This window comes from Megalobrama amblycephala, linkage group LG22 (assembly GCF_018812025.1).
Source record: "Megalobrama amblycephala isolate DHTTF-2021 linkage group LG22, ASM1881202v1, whole genome shotgun sequence".
NCBI classification, from domain to species: domain Eukaryota; kingdom Metazoa; phylum Chordata; class Actinopteri; order Cypriniformes; family Xenocyprididae; genus Megalobrama; species Megalobrama amblycephala.
The window spans coordinates 23,552,428-23,578,006 of record NC_063065.1 but is presented as its reverse complement, the minus strand read 5'-3'; the positions used below and the strand labels follow the sequence as shown (position 1 = coordinate 23,578,006).

General features: G+C 41.2%; 2 protein-coding genes and 1 pseudogene across 2 annotated transcripts; all 3 read left to right on the top strand.

The window, feature by feature from the left end:
• The first annotated feature begins 1,614 nt into the window (after positions 1 to 1,614).
• LOC125257733 lies at positions 1,615 to 4,225 on the top strand. Its single transcript, XM_048174384.1, has 2 exons — positions 1,615 to 2,016; positions 2,126 to 4,225. The coding sequence occupies exons 1-2, from the start codon at positions 1,615 to 1,617 to the stop codon at positions 4,223 to 4,225; spliced, it is 2,502 nt and encodes an 833-aa protein (XP_048030341.1).
• Positions 4,226 to 9,950: 5,725 nt separating this feature from the next.
• LOC125257732 (golgin subfamily A member 6-like protein 22) lies at positions 9,951 to 16,106 on the top strand. The gene is made up of 4 exons (XM_048174382.1): positions 9,951 to 9,988; positions 12,799 to 13,377; positions 13,853 to 15,763; positions 16,051 to 16,106. Exons 1-4 carry the CDS (start codon positions 9,973 to 9,975, stop codon positions 16,104 to 16,106), a joined length of 2,562 nt encoding a protein of 853 aa, XP_048030339.1. The 5' UTR covers positions 9,951 to 9,972.
• Positions 16,107 to 16,196: 90 nt separating this feature from the next.
• Positions 16,197 to 23,692, top strand: LOC125258188 (annotated as a pseudogene).
• Positions 23,693 to 25,579: the final 1,887 nt, after the last annotated feature.

Here is a 25,579-nt window from a genome sequence, read left to right as displayed (position 1 = left end):
ATCTATACATTTATACATTATAGTATTTTGTTCCTAAATAGTGTCTTGTTTGTATCTTTGTGCTAGTATTGCAAGTAATTTTTTCATTTGTTACTGACTGTTATCTTGTCTTTATGTAACATTATTTATTAAAATACATGAGTCAGAAACAATGAACAATATAACTATTCCCTAAAAAAGTATATTTATAATAATTTCCTGAAAAAGTATGTTATTTGTGTTGTTGGCAATTCATTGCATATTAAAATGGTATGTTGTAACTGAAAAGAAAATTTACAATTCCCTTTCAAGGGAACTCGCATTGCTTCGAGAAATTGACGCTGTGGGAACGCAACGCGTTATGTCGTCATGAAGCACTTGTGAAATCCGTCCAATGGAGAGACGAGACGTCAGAGGCGGGTGACGTCACGACCAGGAAACTATAAAGCACACTCAAACCAAGCAGCGCTAGCTTCTGTGTCTTCAGTAGCGCTTTGTGTGACTTGTCTGTCTTATTTGGTGTTGTTTGTGATATATATATATATATATATATATATATATATTATTATGGCAGAAAAGCAGTTCAGACCGTGTGTGCATCCCTGCCCTCGCTATATTACGAGTGGGGACTCACACGGTATGTGTGTTGCTTGTTTGGGAGCGGAGCATGCACAGTCAGCGCTCGAGGGTGCTGGCTGTGAGCATTGTGAGATGCTTCCTTTAGGGACGCACCGTTCCCGCCTGGCGCTCTTTGAGGAGGGCGCTCAGGCTCGCGTTCCCCAGGGTTCGGGTCCCGCTGCTGCCGAGGCACAGCGGCGTTCTATATCCTGGGGCTCGCAAATGGATCTTTCAGAGGGGTTTGAGACGGGCCCAGCCTTATCTCAGCCCTCACCTGATAGATCCAGTGCTTTTTCTCAGTGTTTGGAAGCACGCACTGCGGTTCCTTCCACACTGGGTCAAGCACCGATGCTCAATGTGTCCAGTTCTGAGGAGCTGGATGTGGAGAGCATCGATACTGTTGAGAGTGAGGACTTGCCATCCCACTCGCCTGCATATGAGGAGTTGGTGGAGGTTGTGACTCGCGCTGTTGCCAGATTAAACATCAACTGGCCAGCAGAGAGGCAGGATGTTCGTCCTAAAAGCAAGTTGGATGAACGTTTTTTGCCCTCTAGAGCGCAACCTCCGTGTCGGGGTCTCCCGTTTTTTCCAGATCTCCACACCGAGGTGTCGAGATCCTGGAAGAAACCAGCCTCATAACGGGTGCATAGTGCTCAGACCACGCACTATGCATCGATAGTGGGGCTCAAAGAGCACGGTTATGGGGCGATGCCAAAAGTGGAGGAGACGCTCGCGAGCTATCTCTCTCCACAGTCGACATCGTCCCTAAAGGCCCCGACGCTGCCCACTAAGCAAGTAAGAGTCACCTCTGGTTTGGTGGGCAAAGCCTATTCAGCGTCTGGTCAGGCTGCAGCATGCCTTCATACTATGGGGTTGCTGCAGGCCTACCAGGCGGAACTGCTAGGTGATATTGATGAGGGCGGGGGAATCACACCCGACGTAGTCGATGAGCTACGTCGGGCTTCAGACCTTGCTCTCCGTTCCACCAAGGAAACAGCCAGATCTGTGGGTCGCGCTATGGCAGCGCTGGTGGCCACGGAGAGGCACTTATGGTTACATTTAAGCTCTATCAAGGACAAAGATAAAAACTTCCTTATGGACGCCCTGCTTGCGCCCCCTGGCCTCTTTGGCGACGCTGTCAACTCGGTCGTCGAGAGGTTTCAGGAAGCCAATAAGCAGGCGGCGGCGTTCCAGAAGCTCCTTCCCCGTCGCTCTTTCACCCCTGGGGCTGTTCCACAACACCAGCAGCCCCAGTCATCTAAAGCCAGCTCCTCACAACAGCACCGTGCTAATCAAAAGCAGAGCGTTTCTACCCGTGCCCCTCCTCAGAGATTCGGGGGGTCGGGGGGGCGCTCGCAGCCGCAGCCTTCTAGGGGTAAGACGGATCTGAGGAACGTCATTATCGCCAAGAAGGCTGCGGCAAAGAAGTCCTGACGCCGCAAGTGTCAGGACCCTGAGGGCAGCCCCCACTGGAGAGAAGTGGCGTACACCTCAGTATACGGTGCCCAGTTATCTTCAGTGCCCTCAGGGGGCCATTCTGCCAACCCTGCCACCTCGTGTGCTTCAGGGCGCAGTGGTCCCCAGCGAGCAAACACCCAGGTATCCGCCCGGAAACGTAGCGGCCCTGGGGTGCTCGCCCCCTCTAAGGAGGGTCTCGGAACAGTCAGTTCGGTCGCCCCCTGCTGGTGTGCCGCCTCAGGGCACCGTTTTGGCTGTTCAAATTACACCAGAGGCCAGTTTCGAGAGACTGGTTCCCTTAGTAGAATATCTGACAGCATGGAAGCTACTGCCAAATATTTCTCAATGGGTCCTGCGTACAGTCGAAAAAGGCTATGCCATTCAGTTCGGGTCTCGCCCACCCAGGTTCGCGGGGGTCCTGCCCACCGTGGTGGGCCCCGAGCAGGCTCTGGTTATGGAACAGGAGGTAAAAACTCTGTTGGAGAAGGGAGCCATAGAGCATGTACTTCCTCCCGACAGAGAGAGCGGTTTCTACAGCCGCTATTTTATCGTTCCGAAGAAGGATGGGGGGTTGCGTCCCATTTTGGATCTGCGTCTGCTGAACCAGTCAGTTATGAAGCTCAAGTTCAAAATGTTAACTTTGAGGCAAATCGTGTCGCAAATCAGATCCGAGGACTGGTTTGTCACGATCGATCTCAAGGACGCGTACTTCCATGTGTCCATCCTTCCACATCACAGGAAGTTCCTGAGGTTCGCTTTTGGGGGCAAAGCTTACCAATATCGGGTTCTTCCGTTCGGCCTAGCGTTATCACCCCGCACTTTCACCAAATGTGTGGATGCAGCCTTGGCGCCACTTCGTTTGCAGGGCATTCGCATTCTCAATTACATCGACGATTGGCTGATATTAGCCCAATCACAACAGCTAGCGGTTCGGCATCGAGATGTCGTTCTCGCCCACATGAGAAAGTTGGGGTTAAGGTTAAACGCCAAGAAGAGTGTTCTTTCTCCAGCTCAGAGAACCACTTTTCTGGGCGTAGTTTGGGACTCTGTTGTGATGCAGGCGCGTCTTTCGCCTGCTCGCATAGAATCTATCCTTTCTACCGTAAAACGGATAAAGTTAGGCCAGTCACTCACTGTGAAACAGTTTCAGAGAATATTGGGTCTGATGGCAGCGGCGTCCAACGTGATTCCCTTTGATCTGCTGTACATGAGACCCTTGCAGTGGTGGCTCAGAACCAGGGGGTTTTCTCCGAGGGAGAACCCGTTTCGCATGATCAAGGTCACGCGGCAATGCTTACGTGCCCTAGACATGTGGAAGAAACCCTGGTTTCTATCCCTAGGTCCGGTGTTGGGAGCTCTTTGTCGTCGCAAGACGCTAACGACGGATGCTTCCCTCACCGGTTGGGGGGCGGTCCTAGACGGACACTCGACTCAAGGTCTGTGGAACGAACACCACCTCTCCTGGCACATCAACTGTCTGGAGATGATGGCGGTTTTTCTGGCTCTCAGAGTTTTTCTCCCAGACCTCAGGGGCCACCATGTTCTTGTCCGGTCAGACAACACATCGGTGGTTGCCTATATAAATCACCAGGGGGGTCTGCGTTCGCGTCCACTCTACAGACTGACACACCAGATCCTCCTGTGGTCCCAGGGGAAGTTGCTGTCGCTTCGTGCAGCATACATTCCCGGGGTCCAGAACATAGGAGCAGACATCCTGTCAAGACAGGGGTTGAGGCCCGGGGAATGGAGGCTCCATCCCGAGGTGGTGTTACAAATTTGGGGAGTGTTCGGTCGGGCTCAGGTGGATCTGTTTGCATCTCGAGAGACGTCTCACTGTCCACTCTGGTTCTCCCTCACTCATCCAGCTCCTCTCGGACTGGATGCCATGGTACAGACGTGGCCGAGGCTGCGTCTGTACGCCTTTCCTCCGATTGCTCTGCTCCCGGGAGTTTTAGAGAGAGTTCGCCGGGACCAGGTCCGGCTCATCTTGATAGCCCCGCGTTGGCCGGGCAGGGTTTGGTTTTCGGACCTAGTATCTATCCTAGACGGCTCTCCTTGGGAGATTCCGGTCAGGAGGGACCTCTTGTCCCAGGCGGGGGGCACGATATTTCACCCTCGCCCGGAACTCTGGAACCTGTGGGCTTGGCCTCTGAGGGGGCCCAGCTCGTAGACTCTGGTCTCTCAGCCGAGGTTGTGGGTACCATCCTTTCCTCTAGAGCTCCCTCCACGAGGAAGCTGTATGCTTTTAAATGGAAGCTGTTTGTCACCTGGTGCGGTGGTCGGCAGTTAGATCCAGTTTATTGTCCAGTTGGGGCAGTGTTGGAATTTCTGCAGGAGAAGTTTTCTGCAGGTTTGTCTCCTTCCACTTTAAAGGTTTATGTGGCAGCTATTGCAGCTTACCACATTCCTTTGGCAGGTGGCTCTCTGGGGAGAGACCCCCTTGTTACTCGCTTCCTCCGTGGCACACTGAGGTTGAGGCCTGCGGTATGCACGAGGGTACCAGCTTGGGATTTGGCTGTGGTGCTCTAGGGCCTTTCCTTAGCTCCCTTTGAGCCTATTGAGGAGGTTCCTATCAAGTTTTTAACTTTAAAAACTTTGTTCCTTCTCGCTATTTCATCTCTTAAAAGAGTAGGAGATTTGCAAGCTCTTTTGGTTGCCCCGTCGTGCTTGGAATTTGCGCCCGGTATGGTGAAAGCTTTTCTTCATCCTAGACCTGGGTACGTTCCTAAGGTCCCCACCAATATAGTGAGACCCTTAGTACTGCAAGCCTTCTGTCCTCCTCCCTTCAGGGATTCTGACCAGGAACGCCTTAATCTGCTTTGCCCAGTTCGGGCACTGGATGCTTACGTCCACAGAGCTGCCCTGTGGCGTAAGTCAGAACAGTTGTTTGTCCTTTTCGGGTCCCCTAGTAAAGGGGCCCCAGCGTCTAAGCAGAGGATGAGTAAATGGATAGACGAGGCTATCCCGCTTGCTTATGGGTCGGCCGGGCTGCCATCCCCTTTGGCAGTCCGAGCCCACTCCACTAGGAGTATGGCGGCCTCTAAAGCTCTGCTCCTCGGAGCATCTTTGCAAGATGTTTGTGATGCGGCAGGCTGGTCCTCACCGCATACATTCATGAGGTTTTATGATCTTGATCTGAGCTCCACTCCTGGGGCCAGAGTTCTGTCTGGTGCTGACGAGTCACACTAGACAGGCATTGGTCATTATGGCGGTGTGGGTATTAACGTTCCCACAGCGTCAATTTCTCGACGCAACGCTTGAAAGTTCGGTTACCTTGAAAGTTGCGTCATCCTGCCATACTTCCTGCATGCTTGTCAAGCGACTACTTCAGACACTTGAAGCTAGCGCTGCTTGGTTTGAGTGTGCTTTATAGTTTCCTGGTTGTGACGTCACCCGCCTCTGACGTCTCGTCTCTCCATTGGACAGATTTCACACGTGCTTCATGACGACATAACGCATTGCGTTCCCACAGCGTCAATTTCTCGACGCAACGAGAAATTACTTCTCGTAACCGAGACGTTTCACAACACAGTTTTGGCTCCCCCATCTGTCAGACCAGAGTTGATGATATCTGAGGTCTGTGTTTAACTGTCTGAACTGAAAAATCAGAAACTTTAAAAACATGTTCAATGGTGTTTTATAAAAGAAATGATTATGCTACTCGCATTTTTAAAATTCATTTATTAATGTATTTTCTCTTAGAAAACAATCAATGACCTACCGAGGAAAAAAAAAAAAAAAAAGCATTTGTTTAAGATTTTACACTTTAGCATTTTAGTTAAAATAACAAATTACCCTCTATTCTATGGTATGCATTAAGTTCTAACCATGAAATATTGTTGGGTATTTAGGGAAACGTTGCCATATGGCAACTCTGTACCACAATGGAAAATGGTCAAAAAAGTAGTTTCCTATAAAATTATGATTTTCTTTTCTATTTAAAGGCACATTTCTTTTATAAATTGATAGATTTATACACTCTAAAAAATGCTGGGTTAAAAACAACCAAAGTTGGGTTGAAAATGGACAAACCCAGCAATTGGGTTGTTTTAACCCAGCGGTAGGGTTAAATGTTTGCCCAACCTGCTGGGTAGTTTTATTTAACTCAACTATTGTTTAAAAATGACTGTATTGCTTAATTAAAATGTTGGTGTTACGGGTGTACTATGCTGGAGAGATGAGGCGTAGTCAGATATCCACAAACAATGGGTATTTAATCACATAAAGGAGAGTTGAACACAGTACACACATTAACCAACATTCAGGACAGACAAGGAGTGTAGGGAGTGAGTGCATTATATAGGAGTGCTGACAATAGAGTCCAGGTGCAGGTGATCCGTGATGAAGGGGAGCTGACGAGGGAAGTAAGTGCAGGTGTAGAAACAGGAGGATCATGGGAAATGGAGTCCAGGGAAACACGGGATCTGTGACATTACCCCCCCCTCCCGGTAGGCGCGTCCTCGCGCCGTAGATGAAACAACCGGGAGGGGGGCGGGCGCCCTGGAGACCTCAAGCTGGCGCAGGGGAGGAGCAGACTGGAGTGGAGGTCTCCAGGGCAGGTTCAAAAGCCATGGCGGGTCAGGGGCTGAAGGCAGCCATGGCGGGTCAGGGGCTGAAGGCAGCCATGGCGGGTCAGGGGCTGAAGGCAGCCATGGCGGGTCAGGGGCTGAAGGCAGCCATGGCGGGTCAGGGGCTGAAGGCAGCCATGGCGGGTCAGGGGCTGAAGGCAGCCATGGCGGGTCAGGTGCAGCGGGCAGACATGCAGCGGGCAGACATGGCGGGTCAGGTGCAGCGGGCAGACATGGCGGGTCAGGAGCCGAAGGCGGCCATGGTGGGTCAGGTGCAGCGGGCTGCCATGGAGGGTCAGGAGCCGAAGCCGGCCATGGCGGGTCAGGAGCCGAAGCCGAATTGCCGACGATCCCAGGTGGCGGTGAGGATCCGGCGGACAGGGCGATGCCGCAGGTTCGGCCGACCGAGGCGCAGGCGGGACTCCAGAAGGCCGCAGTGGAGCCAGAGCGACAGCCGACCAAAGGGACACAGGAGGGAGTGAGGAAGCCAACGGAGCATGAGGGACGAAGGGACGAGGTGAAAACCGAGGAGTGTAGTCCTGAAGTGAGGGAAGGCCGACGAATGACTGATGCGGAACCGGGGGGAGGATGGAGCCTGGCAGAACTGGTGGACTGATGGGCCATGGTGGAGATGAGGGAGGTTGGAGCCAAGGGGAGCATCTGGACCAACGGGCCGAGGCGGAATCCTGGGTGAGGTGGCTTGAGGTGGAGGTGCAGTGTGGACAATAGTGGAAGGAGGTGGGAGAGGGAGGCAGGGAGGGAAAACAGTCTTAACAAAGTTCATAATAGGAGCAGTTGGCTCGGCAGCGGCTGGAGCGGCTGGCTCAGCGGCGGCTGGAGCTGAGGGCTCGGCGGCGGCTGGAGCTGAGGGCTCGGCGGCGGAGACTGGCGCTGCTTGCTCGGCGGCGGAGACTGGCGCTGCTTGCTCGGCGGCGGAGACTGGAGAAATTGGCTCGGACCAAAAGTCAATGAGCCAGGCCGCATCATCTGGCGGTTCGCCCAGGGATGGAGCGGCAGGCTCGGAGAGGGCTAGAGCGGGCTCTGGAGAGACTGGAGCGGGCTCTGGAGAGACTGGAGCGGGCTCTGCGCAGGCAAGAGCAAAGGCAGGCTTCTTTTGCTGTCTAGACCTCCTCCTCTTGGGTGGCTTAGGCTGAATCCCTGGTGCACACCCACTGGAGCGATAGGTGGAGGAAGTTGGTGGCTGGTGAACTGGCCCAGCCACCATGGTTTCTGAGGGAGATGGACGAGGGGAATACGATTGCCTGTGAACCTCTTCAATTTCAAATTCTGAACCATTAAGGAATAGAACCAGATTAATACTTTCAACAAGGGAATAGAGGCATTCAGGTTCACAGAAGCGAATCGTATTCTCGTCCAAACCCCTCAGAAAACAGGAGTTTAAAACAGCATCGGGCCAGCTCACCTGAGAAGACAGCTCAGCAAATTCCTCGACGTATTTCTCCAGTGGGCGGCCATCCTGCCTGGCCATCCAGAGCCGATCTTCTATGGTCACTCTTGGCTGGCGTTCCGGATCCTTTGAAGGAATGGGAACAAGGAATAAACCCATCCTCTATGTGGATTTCCGGCGGTTTTAGGTCTGTCCTTCTGTTACGGGTGTACTATGCTGGAGAGATGAGGCGTAGTCGGATATCCACAAACAATGGGTATTTAATCACATAAAGGAGAGTTGAACACAGTACACACATTAACCAACATTCAGGACAGACAAGGAGTGTAGGGAGTGAGTGCATTATATAGGAGTGCTGACAATACAGTCCAGGTGCAGGTGATCCGTGATGAAGGGGAGCTGACGAGGGAAGTAAGTGCAGGTGTAGAAACAGGAGGATCATGGGAAATGGAGTCCAGGGAAACACGGGATCTGTGACAGTTGGAAATGAACATTTATTAATGTTCAATGAATAATTATTAAACAAACATTTATTAAATTGCTTATTAATAAATTTATATTAATAAACTATTAAACTATTACATTTATATTAATAAAATATTAAAGCTTATTAATAAACATTCACCTTTTGTCTATTATTGTTGCCTCTAATTGCATCTGGTTTTTAATTTTCCAACTATTTTGGGTTCATTTTAAGCTAGCCATATAGCAATTTTTAAACAATAGTTGGTTTAAATAAAACTACCCAGCAGGTTGGCAAACATTTAACCCAACCACTGGGTTAAAACAACCCAATCGCTGGGTTTGTCCATTTTCAACCCAACTTGGGTTGTTTTTAACCCAGCATTTTTTAGAGTGTATACTTGGAACTCATGCAAACCAAAAATAATTTAATGCCTATTATTCCCTATAATTTGGCTATCCTCACCCTCATCCTCATCACAAGAGCTAACTCTGCACTCTTCCTGTTGCCCGTTGCTGTATGACAACTCTGTACCACAGTGGAATTGTGTTTTTTTTTTTTATATATATATATAGTAGCATCAACAATATGATTTATGTTATTTATTTATTTATTTATTTTGAAGGTTTTTTTTTTTTTTTTTGTAGTAGTAGTAGTAGTAGTAGTAGTATAGTTGTATTTATGTATAAATAAGAAAATTATTTCTTCTTTTCAGAAAATGAATACAGCAATACATACCTATTTTTCCATAGTGGTACATTCCGTAGTGGCAACATTGATATATTCTTAATTTACAGAAAAACTATGTTAGGCAAAGTTGATTTGTGAATAAAAGTTTCTAATTTACTCATCAAAGATGCTGCAAAAAATCCCCCCTTGAGAAGAGATGAAGAAATGAGGTAAATACAGCAATTTCTGGAGCACTTCATCAGGTGACTTCCGTGTGAGGGTGACAGTGGGAAAGAGATTTTCTGAGGAACATTTACATGTCATGGGAATTAAAAACAGCACATCATTGGCAACCTTAAGGCCTACCTGTTTAATTCCCATAGTGAAATATATTGTATTTTTTTTTTTCTGAATAACAAGGAAATGAGTATAAATAAATTGTTCCAATATGAATTGTTGGCAATAGAGGGTTAGGAAGAGGTGTAGAGGTGTGTTTTTAAATATTTAGAGTAAAAAACAAGCTAATTCATTTGCATAGCACTTTTCACAACAGGCCTACATATTGTTTTAAAGCAGCTTCATAGAAAATCCTTGTGGAACAATCGGGAGGTTAAGTTTTCTGTTAGAAATGTCCATATGGCAGTGAATCTGCTGTTCAGTCGTCACGTGCTGCGGTTGAACCACTCAGCTGGAGAATATGCGGATGTGTTGTGAAACCACAGAGGGGCGCAGGTGAGTTTATAGAAACTCGTTTCATCCGCACATTTTCACTTTTGTTTTTGGGAAATTGGAAAAAGGTGTTGACAGTAATGGCGCACGGTGCAGGTAAGTTTGGCATTAAGATAATTCGAATATTTTTATTATTATAAATGTTTCTTCCGTGATCCATCATAATAAAATTTAATAATTAAACGAAACGATCAGTTGTTTAAGATTAAACTATTTAAATGGAGTTCAGTACGTAGCTTACAGCCCTCAGATTGTCAAATCAAGCGCAAGCGAGCTCATAATAGGAATACAATTTGGAAATTATTTTAGAAACCACTCCATAGCCTAATTGTTTTTTGTTCTTCAGACTTTTCACATTTTTACGTTCTTTTTTGACCTCGCTATAAAATTACATTTATTAAACTGACGTACCAGATCTCACTCAATTCTCTCTTGCGAGACTTAAGTTAAACCAACTCACAAAGGACGCAAAAATCAAGCAGAGCACCATACAGCTATTGTAATGAAATGAATTTAAAATAAGTAGGCTATGGCATTTTTCACACCTATCACAGAGATGTAAGGGAGGTTTCACTACAGTGGTTCATGCTGCAGCAAAAAATGCTTTGCTTAGTATTACTTAGTTGTATATATATTTATATCTTCAATCAAGATGCATTTATTAGACAAGTAAAATAGCATAAGATATTATGTTTTCTGGAGAAAAAAAAAATCTAAATTAAGTGAGTTTTTGCTTAAAACAGGCAAAATGATTTTGTAAAATACATTGGATTGTTTACTAAAATGCTTACTAAGATTTGTTGAACTGCATTTTGCAACTTCAAACAAAAGTAATTACAAATATTTAATTCTATAATAATAATAATAATAATAACATAGCATAAATATATAAGTATATACCTACACTGTAAAAATATTTTCATGATTTGTTATCACATGTTTTCTTTTGTCAGATCAACTTATATAATTATTGTGGTTCAGATAACGTAATATGTTGATTAAAAGAAATAACCTTCATTGTATTAACTCAATTTTTTTATTTCAATGAACTCAAAATTTTAAGGCAACCCGGTAACTTACTTTTTTTAAGTTAAACCAACAATTCTTTTTTACAGTGTAATCCAAAGAGTATTATTTTTGTCTTACTGAAAACTTGAATCCATTTTTTACCTGACCACTCTATTTTAGAGGAATACACTTTACTGACATTGTACAAATGCAACGAAATTTAGAGTGGCAGCTCTACGTCGTTCAGACAGTGCTACGTCTTTAATAACAATCGAGGAAATGTTTAGACCCTACTAGAGTGGTTCCATGTACATGCTGAGACAGATCAAAAGTATTTAAAACAGTTATGATTCATGTTCAGAGTAAAGAGTGACATCACTGGCTCAGAAATCGTTGGTTTCATTGTTGGTTTCAAGCAAAACCAGCCACCAGGATTTCATGATACCATAAAGAAATGTCTCATGATACTATACCAGCTGAAGTATCACGATATCATGCAGTATTGTTTTAATTTATAGTTTGGCAAAATTAACAAATCTTTCATATGAATTCATAGATATAAATGAAAACAGACCAGATTTTCCTCTGAACACTTCATTAATGAGAATGAATGACTGGCTATTGTTACCAATAAAAATGTGCCAAAATTTGGGTAAACAAAATTCATCTTAGCACTGCACAGCAAAGAAACTGAACAAAGTGACATTTAGATGTGGTAATTATGTATCTGCACTGCACTTACAATTACATAAATACTGTTATTTTAGATATAAAACCATATATATAAAATGTTGGAAGAAATTAAATAGGCCTACTTTAAATGGGAAACTAAAGCCGCCAATAGGTGGCAGCAATTAAGTGTTAATGAATGAGTCACTGAATCATTCAAATGATTTGTTCAAAATGTCTGATTTCTTCAGGAACGAAGCAAATGACTGTTTATGAATGGCTTAGTAGTGAATCAGTGATTCACTCGATTTGTTCAAAAACACAGATTCATTCAGAAACAAAACAAAAACAGCACTTTTGCTCGTGCCACATTGTCATACTATCAGGAGGATTTTTGCCGGTATATCTTGAAATTTCATCAGGTTCTCTAACCAATACGACCATATAGGTTGTTTTGTCACATTCCTGAAATACGGCCCATAGGAGCGTTTGCTAAAGTTGCGCCCCTCTCAACAACAGGACACTTTCATTTTAATGCATTGTTCCCTTTTATCTGCGTTATATTTCGGGTTTCGCATAGCTCAATTGGCAGCTCATTGCGATAACAATATGCATGTATCATGTGATTGTGGGTTCGATCCCAGGGAACACATGTGCTCCTGAAGTGTATATGCACTATAAATCACTAAGGGTAGGTTTAGGGATGGGGTGGGTGTAGTTGCTATTGAAAAAATACGTTTTGCTAAATGGAAACAGGAGAAAGGGTGTAAAAACTCCACATATTGCATTTAAATGAACACGCATTTTGATTGGTAACGACAGTCATGCGTCATTTCATGACGACAGAAGTAACATGACACTGTCATTATTCTTACGCCAGCTAGAGGGTGCATGACTTTAAAACGTAAATATAGGTTGTAATAAGGTGGCATGGCCAGTATTTTGAAGCTTTAGTATCGCGATACTACCATAGTACCAATATGCCATGCAACCCTACCAGCCACTGTCAGAATTATTAAAAATTATGTACATTGCTTAACAAATGTATTAAACTGCTCCTGTTTTATAATCTAATCAGACATTAAATTATAACATATATTTGAGAATATTAGTGCATTTGGATGCTCATATACACAGAAAAAAACCCCAAAAAACAATCATTCAGTTTCTGATTGTGTGTGAGATTGACGGGAGATTAATAAAGGTTTTTACATGTTCTTCTTCTTCAGTTTTAGAGGGTGTGAAGCTGAATCTGGTTGTGTGCGGGAGTGATGGGACATTCAAATCCTCCATGTCAGAGCAGATCCTCAGAGACGTGGAGCTTCATGGACGTCAGACCAGTCTGGTGGAGCTTCCAGCTCTCAGTCAGCTCTCAGAGGAGGAAGTGATGCGTCAGACTCTCCGCTGTGTATCTCTCTATGATCCTGGAGTTCATGTTTTCCTCCTCATTGTTCCTGACGCTCCACTCAATAATGAAGACAAAGCAGAAATGGAGGAGATCCAGAGGATCTTCAGCTCCAGAATCAACAAACACATGATGATCCTCATAATGCAGAGTTCAGAGCATCAGCCAGCAGAACTCAATGAAGAAACACAGTCTGTCATTGAGAGATTTGGAGGACGACATTGTTTCTTTGGTCCCAACACACAAGTGTCCACATTGATGGAGAACATTGAGAAGATGCTGGAAGAAAACAGAGGAGAGTTTTTCTCCACAGAGACATTTCTGGAGATGCAGATGAAAAAACTGAAGAAATATGAAGAGATGAAGAAAATTCATTCACCAGAGACACATTTACTGCCACAAGGTAATGACTAGAAAAATGAGTCAAACTATACAACATGAAAAATTACAAAAATTATATGAATTATTACATTTTAATTCTACAGTACTTTTGTTCTATTAAATTTGTATAGGCCTACATTTGTGTTTTTAAACAGCAGAACTGCAACATTCAACATTAAGTTCTGAAATTTCAAATTCAAAAATTGTAATTGACTCTGTCTGAACCCACTCACCATCTTACTAAAGGCATGGGGTAAGTTGTGCCAAAGCTTATTAAACTCTTTCAGTAATGGGAAAGGAAAGAGGCACAACACTTTAGAATTTTAATTTCTGTAATGTAACAAACTAATTTGACAAAATAGTGAAACAGATGAACAGTGGCTCATCTTACCCTAATCCCCCTGTTGATCTTGTCACTTGAATAAATTAAGATGTTTTCTTAAATTCCTGTTTGATTTGATCCATTTTTAATGCTTTTTAATCTTTTACTTTTTCAGGTTCAAGAGAAAACATAAATGAACTGAGGATTGTGCTGCTGGGAAAAACTGGAGTTGGGAAAAGTGCAACTGGAAACACAATCTTAGGAAGAAATGCGTTTACAGCAGAGACATCTCAAGAGTCAGTGACTAAAGAGGGTCAGAGAGAAACATCTGAAATCAACGGCCGACACGTTACTGTGATCGACACTCCAGGACTGTTTGATACTGAACTGAGTAATGAGGAGATCCAGAGAGAAATCAGACATTGCATCTCCATGATCCTGCCTGGACCACATGTGTTCATCCTTGTGCTCAATTTAGGACAACGATTCACTCAAGAAGAAGCAACATCAGTGAAGATTATCCAAGAGACGTTTGGTGAAAAATCTCTAAAGTACACCATGGTGCTCTTCACCAGAGGAGATTATCTGAAGGAGAAAACTATTGATCAGTGTTTGGGAAAACCTGGATCTCCTTTGATGAACCTGATTGAAGCGTGTGGAAACAGATTCCATGTGTTCAATAATAATCAGACTGGAGACCGAACACAGGTGTCTGATCTACTGGAGAAGATAGACAACATGGTGACAGTGAACGGAGGGAGTTTCTACTCATGTAAGATGTTCAGAGAGATGGAGAGAGAAAAACAAGAACAACAGATGAAGATCCTGATGGATAGAGTCAGAGAAAGAGAAGAGGTGATGAAGAAACTAGAAGAAGACATCAGTCAAGAACGACAGACATTTAAAAATAAAATTGAGCAACTGAGGCAAGAAAAAGAGAAAGTAAAAACAGAAAAGGAAAAATGTCAAATCAAATACTACACAGAAACAGAAAGACTGATGAACAGAATAGAGAACGAGAGGAAGAAAAGTGAAGAATATATAGAAAGAGAAGAACAATATAAAACAAAAATACAAGAGAAAGTAAAAGAGATACAAGACAAGATGAGACAAGAACGAGAGACATCTAGACATGAAATAGAAGAAATGAGGCAAGAAAAAGAGAAAATAAAAACAGAAAAAGAAAAACTTCAGACCCAATACAAAACAGAAATAGACAGAATGATGAACAGAATACAGAATCATGACAAAGAGAGAAAGAGAAGAGAAAAAGAGTTTCATGAGAAAGAAGAACGATATAAAATGCAAATGAAAGAGAAAGAGAGAGAGATCCATGAGATGAAGAGAGAACGAAATGAATGGGAGAAACGAAAACTAGAGGAAAAGACGAGAAATGAAGAAGAGGATAAGAAAAGAAGAGAGAAAGAACAGAGAGTTTATGATGAATTTAATCAGAGACTGAAACAAGAGATTGAGAGAATGAAAAGAGAGAAAGCAGATCTTCAATATAAACATGAAGCAAAAGAAAACAAGATGAAGATCCTGATGGAGGAGAGAGTGAAGAAAATGAACAGAGAAAGAGAAGAACTGATGAAGAAACATGAAGAAGACAACGAGAGAATAAAGATGATGATGATGGAGAAAGTGGAACAACTGGACAGAGAAAGAGAAGAACTGATAAAGAAACTCGAAGAAGAGAAAGAGAGATTGAAGATGATGATGGAGGAAAAACGACAGAATAATGATAAAGAGAGAAAAAGAAGAGAAGAAGAGTTTAATGAGAGAGAAGAACAATATAAAAGAGAAATGAAAGAGAAAGAAGAGAGTGAGGAGAAGATCCATGAGGAGATGAAGAGAGAAAGAGAGGAATGGGAGAAACATAAGCTAGAGGAAAAGGCCAAACGAGAAGAGGAGGATGAGAAAAGAAGAGAGAAAGAACAGAGAGTTTTGCATGCATTTAAACAGAGACTAAAACAAGAAAGAGAGAGAATGGAAAGAGAGAAAAAAGATCTTCAATCTAAACATGAAGAAGAAGAAGAAAAGATGAAGATCCTGATGGAGAAACTGAACAGAGAAAGAGAAGAACTGATGAAGAAACATGAAGAGAAAGAGAGATTGAAGATGATGATGGAGGAAGAACGACAGAATAATGACAAAGAGAGAAAGAGAAGAGAAGAAGAGTTTAATGAGAGAGAAGAACAATATAAAAGAGAAATGAAAGAGAAAGAAGAGAGTGAGGAAAAGATGTGTGAGGAGATGAAGAGAGAAAGAGAGGAATGGGAGAAACATAAACTAGAGGAAAAGGCCAAACGAGAAGAGGAGGATGAGAAAAGAAGAGAGAAAGAACAGAGAGTTTTGCATGCATTTAAACAGAGACTAAAACAAGAAAGAGAGAGAATGGAAAGAGAGAAAAAAGATCTTCAATCTAAACATGAAGAAGAAGAAGAAAAGATGAAGATCCTGATGGAGAAACTGAACAGAGAAAGAGAAGAACTGATGAAGAAACATGAAGAAGAGAAAGAGAGAATAAAGATGATGATGATAAAGAAAGTCGAGCAACTGGATAGACAAAGAGAAAAACTGATAAAAAAACTAGAAGAAGAGAAAGAGAGAATGAAGATGATGATGGAGGAAGAACAACAACAGAATAATAACAAAAAGAGAAAGAGAATAGAAGTGTTTAATGAGAAAGAACAACAACATAAAATGGTAATGAATGAGAAAGAAGAACTGATGAAGAAACATGAAGAAGAGAAAGAGAGAATAAAGATGATGATGATGGAGAAAGTGGAGCAACTGGACAGAGAACGAGAAGAACTGACGAAGAAACTAGAAGAAGAGAAAGAGAGAATCAAGATGATGATGGAGGAAGAACGACAGAATAATGATAAAAAGAGAAAGAGAAGAGAAGAATTTGATCAGAGAGAAAAACAATATAAAATGGTAATGAATGAGAAAGAAGAACTGATGAAGAACATAGAAGAGAAAGAGCAAATAAAGATGATGATGATGGAGGAAGAACAACAGAATAATGACAAAAAGAGAAAGAGAAGAGAAGAAGAGTTTATCAAGAGAGAAGAACAATACAAAACACTACTGAATGATAAAGAGAAGAAAGAGATAGAGATGAAAGAGGAGATGAAGAGAGAACGAGAGGAATGGGAGAAACAGAAACAGCAAAGTCCAACAAAATGTGAGTAGAAATTATTCTAGATTACTAAATACTCGATTTTTCTCTGGCTTTCTTTGCAACAAATTATGCACTGTTACAAAGACCACAAATTAAAAAAAAAAAAAAGAATCAAACTGACCAACTAAAGCAGGCGTAGGCAAGTTCGGTCCTAGAGAGCCGCTGTCCTGCAGAGTTTAGCTCCAACCCTGAAAAAAAAAAACTTCACCTGCCTAGCCATAGTAATCCTGAACAGCTTGATTAGCTTGTTCAGGTGTGTTTGATTCAGGTTGGAGCTAAACTCAGCGGGACAGTGGCTCTCTAGGACCGAACTTGCCTACCCCTGAACTAAAAGAAACACTGATCACCATAATGGTGAACAAACATTTTCAATAAACATCAACATCTAAGCCAGAGAGGCAGAGAGTATTTGTCTTCTATTTGAATTGGTTTGTTTAAAAGTCGCTATTTCAAGCTTTCTATAGGTATCTCTCATGTCTGTGAGGCAAGTAGCCTATACGCTGAGTTTTGGTCCACATGAAAGCGCAAAGATGGCGTTTTCAGATTTAGTGAAGTTCACAATGTAATTTCGGGAGGAGTGAACCCATCTAATCTTTCAATTAGTGAAACTCAAACATAATCTCAAGAGGAGGGAACCCTAATCTTTCAATTACATCCAGAGCATATAAGCAGCTACTCACCCTGCTCTGGCATCAGTTATTTCGATATCCCTCCAGCTCCCCAACTCCACCACATAATTTAGGCATCTCATCTATCGTACTCCTCTTCCAGGCATTAGTAGTCCCTGGGGGGTATATCCAAGCTCGAGTTGAAGCTGCTTCCTCGAGCCCCTCCACAGCGGACAGCAAGCCAAATACACTTAACCTTATTAGCTTAAAGATTTTATGAGGAAACAAACTCGTGAATCCACTCTGGGACCCGGTTTCAAAAAGTAGTTGTTTTAACCTTCCGAAAATGCCGGATCCATGTAGACGAAATGCCTATCCGATACAAAATTTGTGCGTATTCACAAAAACGCATCTCCGTGTAGACGGGGACTAAATTCATTATTTTCATCAACATTCTACAAACAATACCCCATAATGACAACGTGAAAGAAGTTTATTTGAAATCTTTGCAAATTTATTAAAAAAAATAAAATAAATAAAAAAATAATCACATCTACATGACAATCAAAATTGAGCTCAGGTGCATCCTTTTTCCACTGATCATCCTTGAGATGTTTCTACAACTTCATTGGAGTCCAACTATGGTAAATTCAGTTGACTTGGAAAGGAACACACCTGTCTATACAAGGTCCCACAGTTGACAGTGTATGTCAGAGCACAAACCAAGCTATGAAGTCCAAGGAATTGTCTGTAGACCACCAAGACAGGATTGTATCGAGGCACAGATAAATTTCTGGTTACAGAAACATTTCTGCAGCATTGAATGTCCCAATGAGCACAGTGGCCTCCATCAGCCATAAATGGAAGAAGTTTGGAACCACCAAGACTCTTCCTAGAGCGGGTCGCCCGGCCAAACTAAGCGAACAGGGGAGAAGGGCTTTAGTCAGGAAGGTTACCAAAAACCTGATGGTCACTCTGACAGAGCTCCAGCATTTCTCTGTGGATAGAAGAGAACCTTCCAGAAGAACAACCATCTCTGCAGCACTCCACCAATCAGGCCTGTATGTTAAAGTTGCCAGACAAAGCCACTTCTAAGTAAATGGCACATGACAGCCCGCCTGGAGTTTGCCAAAAGGCACCTAAAGAACTCTCAGACCATGAGAAACGTCATTTTCTGGTCTGATGAAACAAATATTGAACTCTTTGGCCTGAATAGCAAGCATCATGTCAGGAGGAAACTAGGCACCGCTCATCACCTGGCCAATACCATCCCTACAGTGAAGCATGGTGGTGGTGGCATCATGCTGTGGAGATGTTTTTCAGCGGCAGGAACTGGGAGACTAGTCAGGATCGAGGGAAAGATGAATGCAGCAATGTACAGAGACATCCTTGAGGCTGTAACTGGTGCCAAAGATGCTTCAACAAAGTATTAAGCAATGGCTGTGAATACTTATATATTGTGAATACACCTGTTAGGTGCTTTCTTCAATTACCAGTTTAGGTAACCGTAGCTTTCTGCCAGCAGCAGAAAACCTTCTTTAAGTGCTTCGACCCTTAACCACAACACTCTCCAGTTGGTGGATCGGCAGTGGTGGCCAAATCACTGCTCATCTGCTCCTGGCTTCCAGCTTTCTTCCTCTCTCTTACTCCATATCCAGCATGAAGCTCGTTCAGCCTCCTGTCCCATCCTATGAGTCGCATGCTTCTTGCTCCTCTCATCCATGCCTAAAGCTGACAGCAACTGCCATGCTGATTTGGCAGGAAAGCCTCTACAACCTATTTCCACAGGGAACAGCCATGCCTGTCACCCCTTGTTTTCGCACACCTGGATTAACGGCTGAAATTTCAAGGCTTTTCTCTCATGTGCCTCCTCACAGCCCTCCTCCCATGGCACAGTCAGCTCAACTAGGATGATTTTACGATCTTTGTCTGACCATAGAATTATATCCAGGCGAAGAGCTGTGTGGACCACTTCCTGCAGCCTCCTTCCAACATCAACTCTCATTTCCCAAGAGTTTGCTTGATCCACATGAGTATACATGATTTATTTATTTATTTATTCGTTTTTTATTTTTAATAAATTTGCAAAGATTTCAAACAAGCTTCTTTCACATTGTCATTATGTGCTATTGTTTGTAGAATTTTGAGGAAAATAATGAATTTAATCCATTTTGGAATAAGGCTGTTCACATAACAAAATGTGTAAAAAGTGAAGGGCTTTGAATACTTTCCGGATGCACTGTATGTTTCCATCCACAGTTGTGAAAAGAGTAGGAAAGGCCACTGTATATAATAATTTCCATATACAATATGGAACACAATAAACTCATTATCTTGAGTTTGGAGATGGAAGCCTGCTGTTTGGAAAGACAGTTCTGGGATGTAATTATACTGAACCACTTTGACAACAGACTTTTTTTCAGGCATTACAGAACAACCAAAACAGCATTTCAAATGTTGTGCAACAAGATTGGTCCGCTCGTTAGTCCAGTTATGCCGTCCCATCACAAAGTCACATTTTTTTTTTTTTTTTTTTTTGATGTGCATCAAGGAATTTGTTCTGTAAATGTGTTTTCATCATAGTTTATGGGTGTACTCACACTAGGCGCTCTGAACCGTGCCAGAGCGCATTTGACCCCCAAAGCCGGTTCGTTTGACTAGTTTGATCGTTCCAAACCATGCCCGGGCGCGGTTCCTTTAGCCGTCCCTGGCCCGCTTGGAAGAGGTGGGCCAGTGCGCGGTTCACATGCAGTATGAGCGCTATCCATGCCTGAGCACAGAACAGCTACTACCTTTGTGTGCGCTACTGTCATCATTACGACGGCAAACATCTTTATTACTACTCTGATAGTACATTTATCAATTCATGTAATTAATTTGAGTGTATTTGGGTTTATTGCGGGTCTGGATCTCACCTTATTGATGAACAGGAATTGTAGTTTGTGAGTAAAGCTGCAAATTCCTCCATTAACGTCAGCTGCCTTTGTAATAATCCTCTGATACGTGCAAGTGAAAATCAATGCACGGCATAAATGATAATATATATTAGGCAGTATCTTAGTGAAAGTGCATTTCTTCCTGTTTTTTTTTTTTTTTCTATTCAAAAAGTTGCATCGTATATGACGTAAGCATGCTTCAGCCCGGAACGTTAAGTGCAAGTGTGAGTGTGGGCTAATGGGGAGAGGGACAATCGCGCTCGGGCTCAGTTCAAGGCAACCGTGCCTAGTGTGAGTACACCCTATGTGCATTTTTTCTTATTGGATAAAAAATATATCCGACTCTAATGAGTGCATTTGTTTTTTATGCACATTTTTAGAATTTATGCGCATCTTGCCATTTCTATCCAGCAATTTTATGCAATATCCCAAAATGCACATAAAAAAATATATGGATGGAAACACATCTGGTGTATCACCCATCTCTAAGTCATTAATTCCCTATTTGACTTGCAAAGGCACACTCACACCCAGCTCTTGCACTTCCGCTCTGATCTCGATTGTTATGTCTTTAGTAAAACACACCCGTCTCATTACCATATGGACAAAGAAATTTAGAAATAAATAAATTTTGACATAAATATCCCAGATGGCAAGCAAAATTCAAAAGTCAAAATGTCTGTTTTGTGGCAATAAAGTATTGTTGGTGAATATAATTTATTAATAATAATAGATAACAAATAACATATAACCACTTTTGGTCAGAGATAATATTAGCAATTTCTTCTACTTTATGATGCTGGAAACTACATCACCTGATCATCTCTGTTTCTGGCTTTCTTTGCAACAAATTATGTGTTTTGGTAAACACTGTTACAAAGACCACAAACTCACATGAAAAAAAAATCAAGAGTCAAACTGACCAACTAAAGGGAAACACTGATCACCATAATGGTGAACAATATTTTCAATAAACATCAACATCTAAACCGCTGTTAATATGGCTTTAAGTCAGTTCTAGTTGTTGTGTTTCATTTTCTGAAAGTGCAAGCATGATGTTGAACCAACATCACATTGTAACACTGATTCAATGCCATTACCATTTTGGATGAAATATATATATATTTTTTTAATTGCAGGTGCAAAATTGATGTTGATTCAATGTGGTTAACGTTGACACATTAAAGGGTTAGTTCACCCAAAAATGAAAATTCTGTCATTTATTACTCACCCTCATGCCATTCCTCACCCATAAGACCTTCATTAATTTTCATTAATCACAAATTAAGATATTTTAGTTGAAATCCAATGGCTCCGTGAGGCCTTCATAGGGAGCAACTCTCGAGGAAACGACATTTCCTCTCTCAAGATCCATAAAGGTACTAAAAACACATCTAAATCAGTTAATGTGAGTACAGTGGTTCAATATTAATATTATAAAGCGACGAGAATATTTTTGGTGTGCCAAAAAACAAAATAACAACTTATTTAGTGATGGCCGATTTCAAAACACTGCTTCAGGAAGTTTCGGAGCACAATGAATCAGTGTATCGAATCATGAATCGGATCACGGGTCAAACTGCCAAACGGCTGAAATCACGTGACTTTGACGCTCTGAACTGCAGATTCGACACACTGCTTCAGAAAGCATCGGAGCATTGTGAATCAGTGTTTTGAAATCGGCCATCACTATATAAGTCATTATTTTGTTTTTTTGGTGCACCAAAAATATTCTCGTTGCTTTATAATATTAATATTGAACCACTGTACTCACATGAACTGATTTAAATATGTTTTTAGTAACTTTATGGATCTTGAGAGAGGAAATATCATTGCTCCCTATGTAGGCCTCACGGAGCCATCGGATTTCAACTAAAATATCTTAATTTGTGTTCTGAAGATTAACGAAGGTCTTACGGGTGTGGAACGGCATGAGGGTGAGTAATAAATGACAGAATTTTCATTTTTTGGGTGAACGAACACTTTAACGTTGATTTAAAATTGTTTTGATTGTGGCTTGTTATCTGGGAAATAAATAAATAAATATGACAATTAATTATTAGAGCAGTGTGTACAGTACTTTAAGTTAAAATAAGTGTTTGTGTGATCTGTTTTCTTTTTTTTTTTTCATACAGTGTCAAAAAGACTGCATGATATTCCTGCTGTCAGTCTCTCATCCAGACGGATTGTTCTTTTGGGTAGAAGTGGTGTTGGGAAGAGTGCAGCTGGAAACACAATCCTGGGACGAAATGAGTTTAAATCATATGCCAATAAATGTTCATATGCTCACGCCACTGTTTCAGGCAGATCTGTGTCTGTAGTTGATACTCCTGGATTATTTGACTCACTGATGAATCCTGATAAGTTAATGAAGGAGACAGCAAGAAGTGTTCATCTATCCAGTCCTGGACCTCACGCTTTTCTCATTGTGTTTCCTCTGAATATGTGGATCACCGAGGAGGATCAGCAGATTCTTCAGATGATTGAGATGATGTTTGGTGAGGGAGTGTTAAAATACTCCATCATTCTCTTCTCTTATGGAGATTGGTTAGATGAGCCCATAAAGGAATTCATTAAGCAGAAAAAGTGCTTTAAACAGTCTAATTGATCAGTGTGGAGGCAGATATCATGTCTTCAACAATAAAAACAAGAGAAAAAGAAAGCAGGTGAATGATCTACTGCAGAAGATTGACACAATGATAGAGCAGAATGGAGGATACTATAATCAGATGAATGAAGATTATCAGTGATTCAGACAAGAGGAAGAAAATAACAAGATAAACAAAGACAGATCTGTTGATATTCCTGGATTCATTGACACAAATGAAACCTGAGTTAATGGCATGCTTTTCTGTTGTTTGGTCGAGAGGTGTTAAAGATATATATATATATATATATATATATATATATATATATATATATATATATATTCTGCTTAGGTTTTTAAGCTTTTGTTGCTGTTAAGATTCTCCTAAATTAAATGAAAATACAGGAATTTAATAAAATCAAATATTTAAGAATTTTAATTAATCAAATCTATTGACTTACTATTAAATGACAAGAGTCTGTGGTTAAAGCAAGAAAATAATAATAATAAAACAAACCTCTCAAAAGAACAAGAAACATGTTAGAGATTAACTTAACTGGATGAGAGGGAATTTAAATTATTTGGAAGAGTACATATTAATATTAATGTGTAGAATAATTTCGTACACTGTAGAAAAAATGAATGTGATTTTTTTTAACTGTAAAATGTTGTAAAAACGGTTAACAGTAAGTTCCTGTACTATATACAGGGAAAAACTGTAAAAGCTCTTACCAGACATTTCATGTTATTTTCACAGGAAAATGCTTTTTAAACAATTTTTAAAAATAAAAAAGAACAAATCAACGTATAATTTACAGTCAAAAACTGTAAACTGATGTTCCCACAATTCCCTGTGTGACAGTTTGAAAGTATTCATCAAGTAATCATGTTTCTTAATAGTTTTTGTTATCAGTTTTGTAGTGTGCATTGTGGAATTTACTGGTTTACATTCAAATTTTCTTGTTTGTAAATAACAGTTTTATACTGTAAAATTTACAGTTTGTTCTGTAAATGTGTTTATAGTTTTTCTGTATTTTTTAAAAACTTATTCTGGCAACCACAGCTGCCAATTTATTTATTTTTTGTAAAAACTACAGATTTTTTTTTTTTTTTTTTTTTTTTTTTTACAGTGTTGTTTGTCTTATTGCTTGTCCAGTTGGTTTGTGTTGATAAAATATGTTATTGTGGTAATTTGTAATAAAATAATTTAGACTCAGATCAATATTTATCTATTCAGTTTTTTAATCCATAAAATAAGCATGCTCATTTTGTGCATCAGCACCTCAATATCCATTATCTAAGTCAGTCTTGATTCTTCTGTCTGGGTTTATTTGATGGTGACTTGGTGACTGTACAGTATGCAATACTTTAGATACTCTGCTGATTCTGTATAAATATAGTATAGTCTCTGATGAAATGAAATGTATGTCGCATTAGCATTGTTATATAGTTGTCTTTTAGCATATATAAACAAATTGTACTGTCATATCTGCAGTTACACCAGTCCACCACCAGAAGACCTCATCACTCCTCATTGCTTCTACTAATCACAGTCAGATTCATCGCAGCTGTAATTGTTTGACATTCCCAACTGCAATTATGAGCATATTAAACCTCTACTGTCTTTTTGATGATATTGACTTCATTTATGAAATTAATGAGTTATGTATCTTCTTAATTTTAACTTAATTATTATTATTTTTTTTTTTTTTTTTTTTTCATTTTGTTGCTAAGAATCGGGTACCTGTGTTTGGCAGGGTGATTGGCAAAGTACACAGTGTAGTTACTAGAATGACCCTTTAAACCAGATTAACAGAAATCTGCTTTGTCTTTCATGGTTTTAAATAGTCCTAGACTTAGTCTAGTCCAGAGTTTAATAAGTTTATTTCCTGGAGGAGGACTGGAGATACTCAATACGGAAGAGGATTAGGGCCAAGCAATAATAAAAAAATAAAACCATCTCGAGATTAAAGTCATTAAATTACGAGTAAAAAGTCATTAAATTACTAGAACAAATTCGTTAAATTACGAGAAAAAAGTCATTAAATTACTAGAACAAATTCGTTAAATTACGAGAAAAAGTCGTTAAATTACTAGAACAAATTCGTTAAATTACGAGAAAAAAGTCGTTAAATTACTAGAACAAATTCGTTAAATTACGAGAAAAAAGTCGTTAAATTACTAGAACAAATTCGTTAAATTATGAGAAAAATGTCATAATTTAACGAATTTGTTCTCATAATTTAACAACTTTTTTCTCGTTATTTAATGACTTTATTCTCAACATTTTATCTCGAGTTTTTTTCTCAAAATTTAATAACTTTAATCTCGAGATGGTTTTATTTTTTTACTATTGCTTGGCCCTAATCCTCTTCCATAACTCAAGGATTAAATTGAGGCATAAATTAAATTAAACCTACCAGGAGGTAACTTCAGATTAATGTTGCGACTTTGTTTGGTGGGGGGTTATGGGGGGTTTGGTTGTCTCCCTCGCTGCAAGGGTGTAGTTTTGGTTTGAACATTGGGGGGTTGAAATGTGGAGCGTTTAACCTGGGTCTCGGGGGATATGCGGTTTATTTAT

Excerpts from the sequence above, each read along its gene's own strand:
- LOC125257732 (XM_048174382.1), top strand. Across the intron at positions 13,378-13,852 it reads GACACATTTACTGCCACAAG|GTTCAAGAGAAAACATAAAT; the intron begins GTAATGACTAGA and ends TTACTTTTTCAG. Across the intron at positions 15,764-16,050 it reads GAACAGAGAAAGAGAAGAAC|AGACTAAAACAAGAAAGAGA; the intron begins TGATGAAGAAAC and ends GCATTTAAACAG.
- LOC125257733 (XM_048174384.1), top strand. The coding sequence starts at position 1,615 with ATGGCAGCGCTGGTGGCCACGGAGAGGCACTTATGGTTACATTTAAGC. Across the intron at positions 2,017-2,125 it reads TTATCGCCAAGAAGGCTGCG|GGGGCCATTCTGCCAACCCT; the intron begins GCAAAGAAGTCC and ends CAGTGCCCTCAG.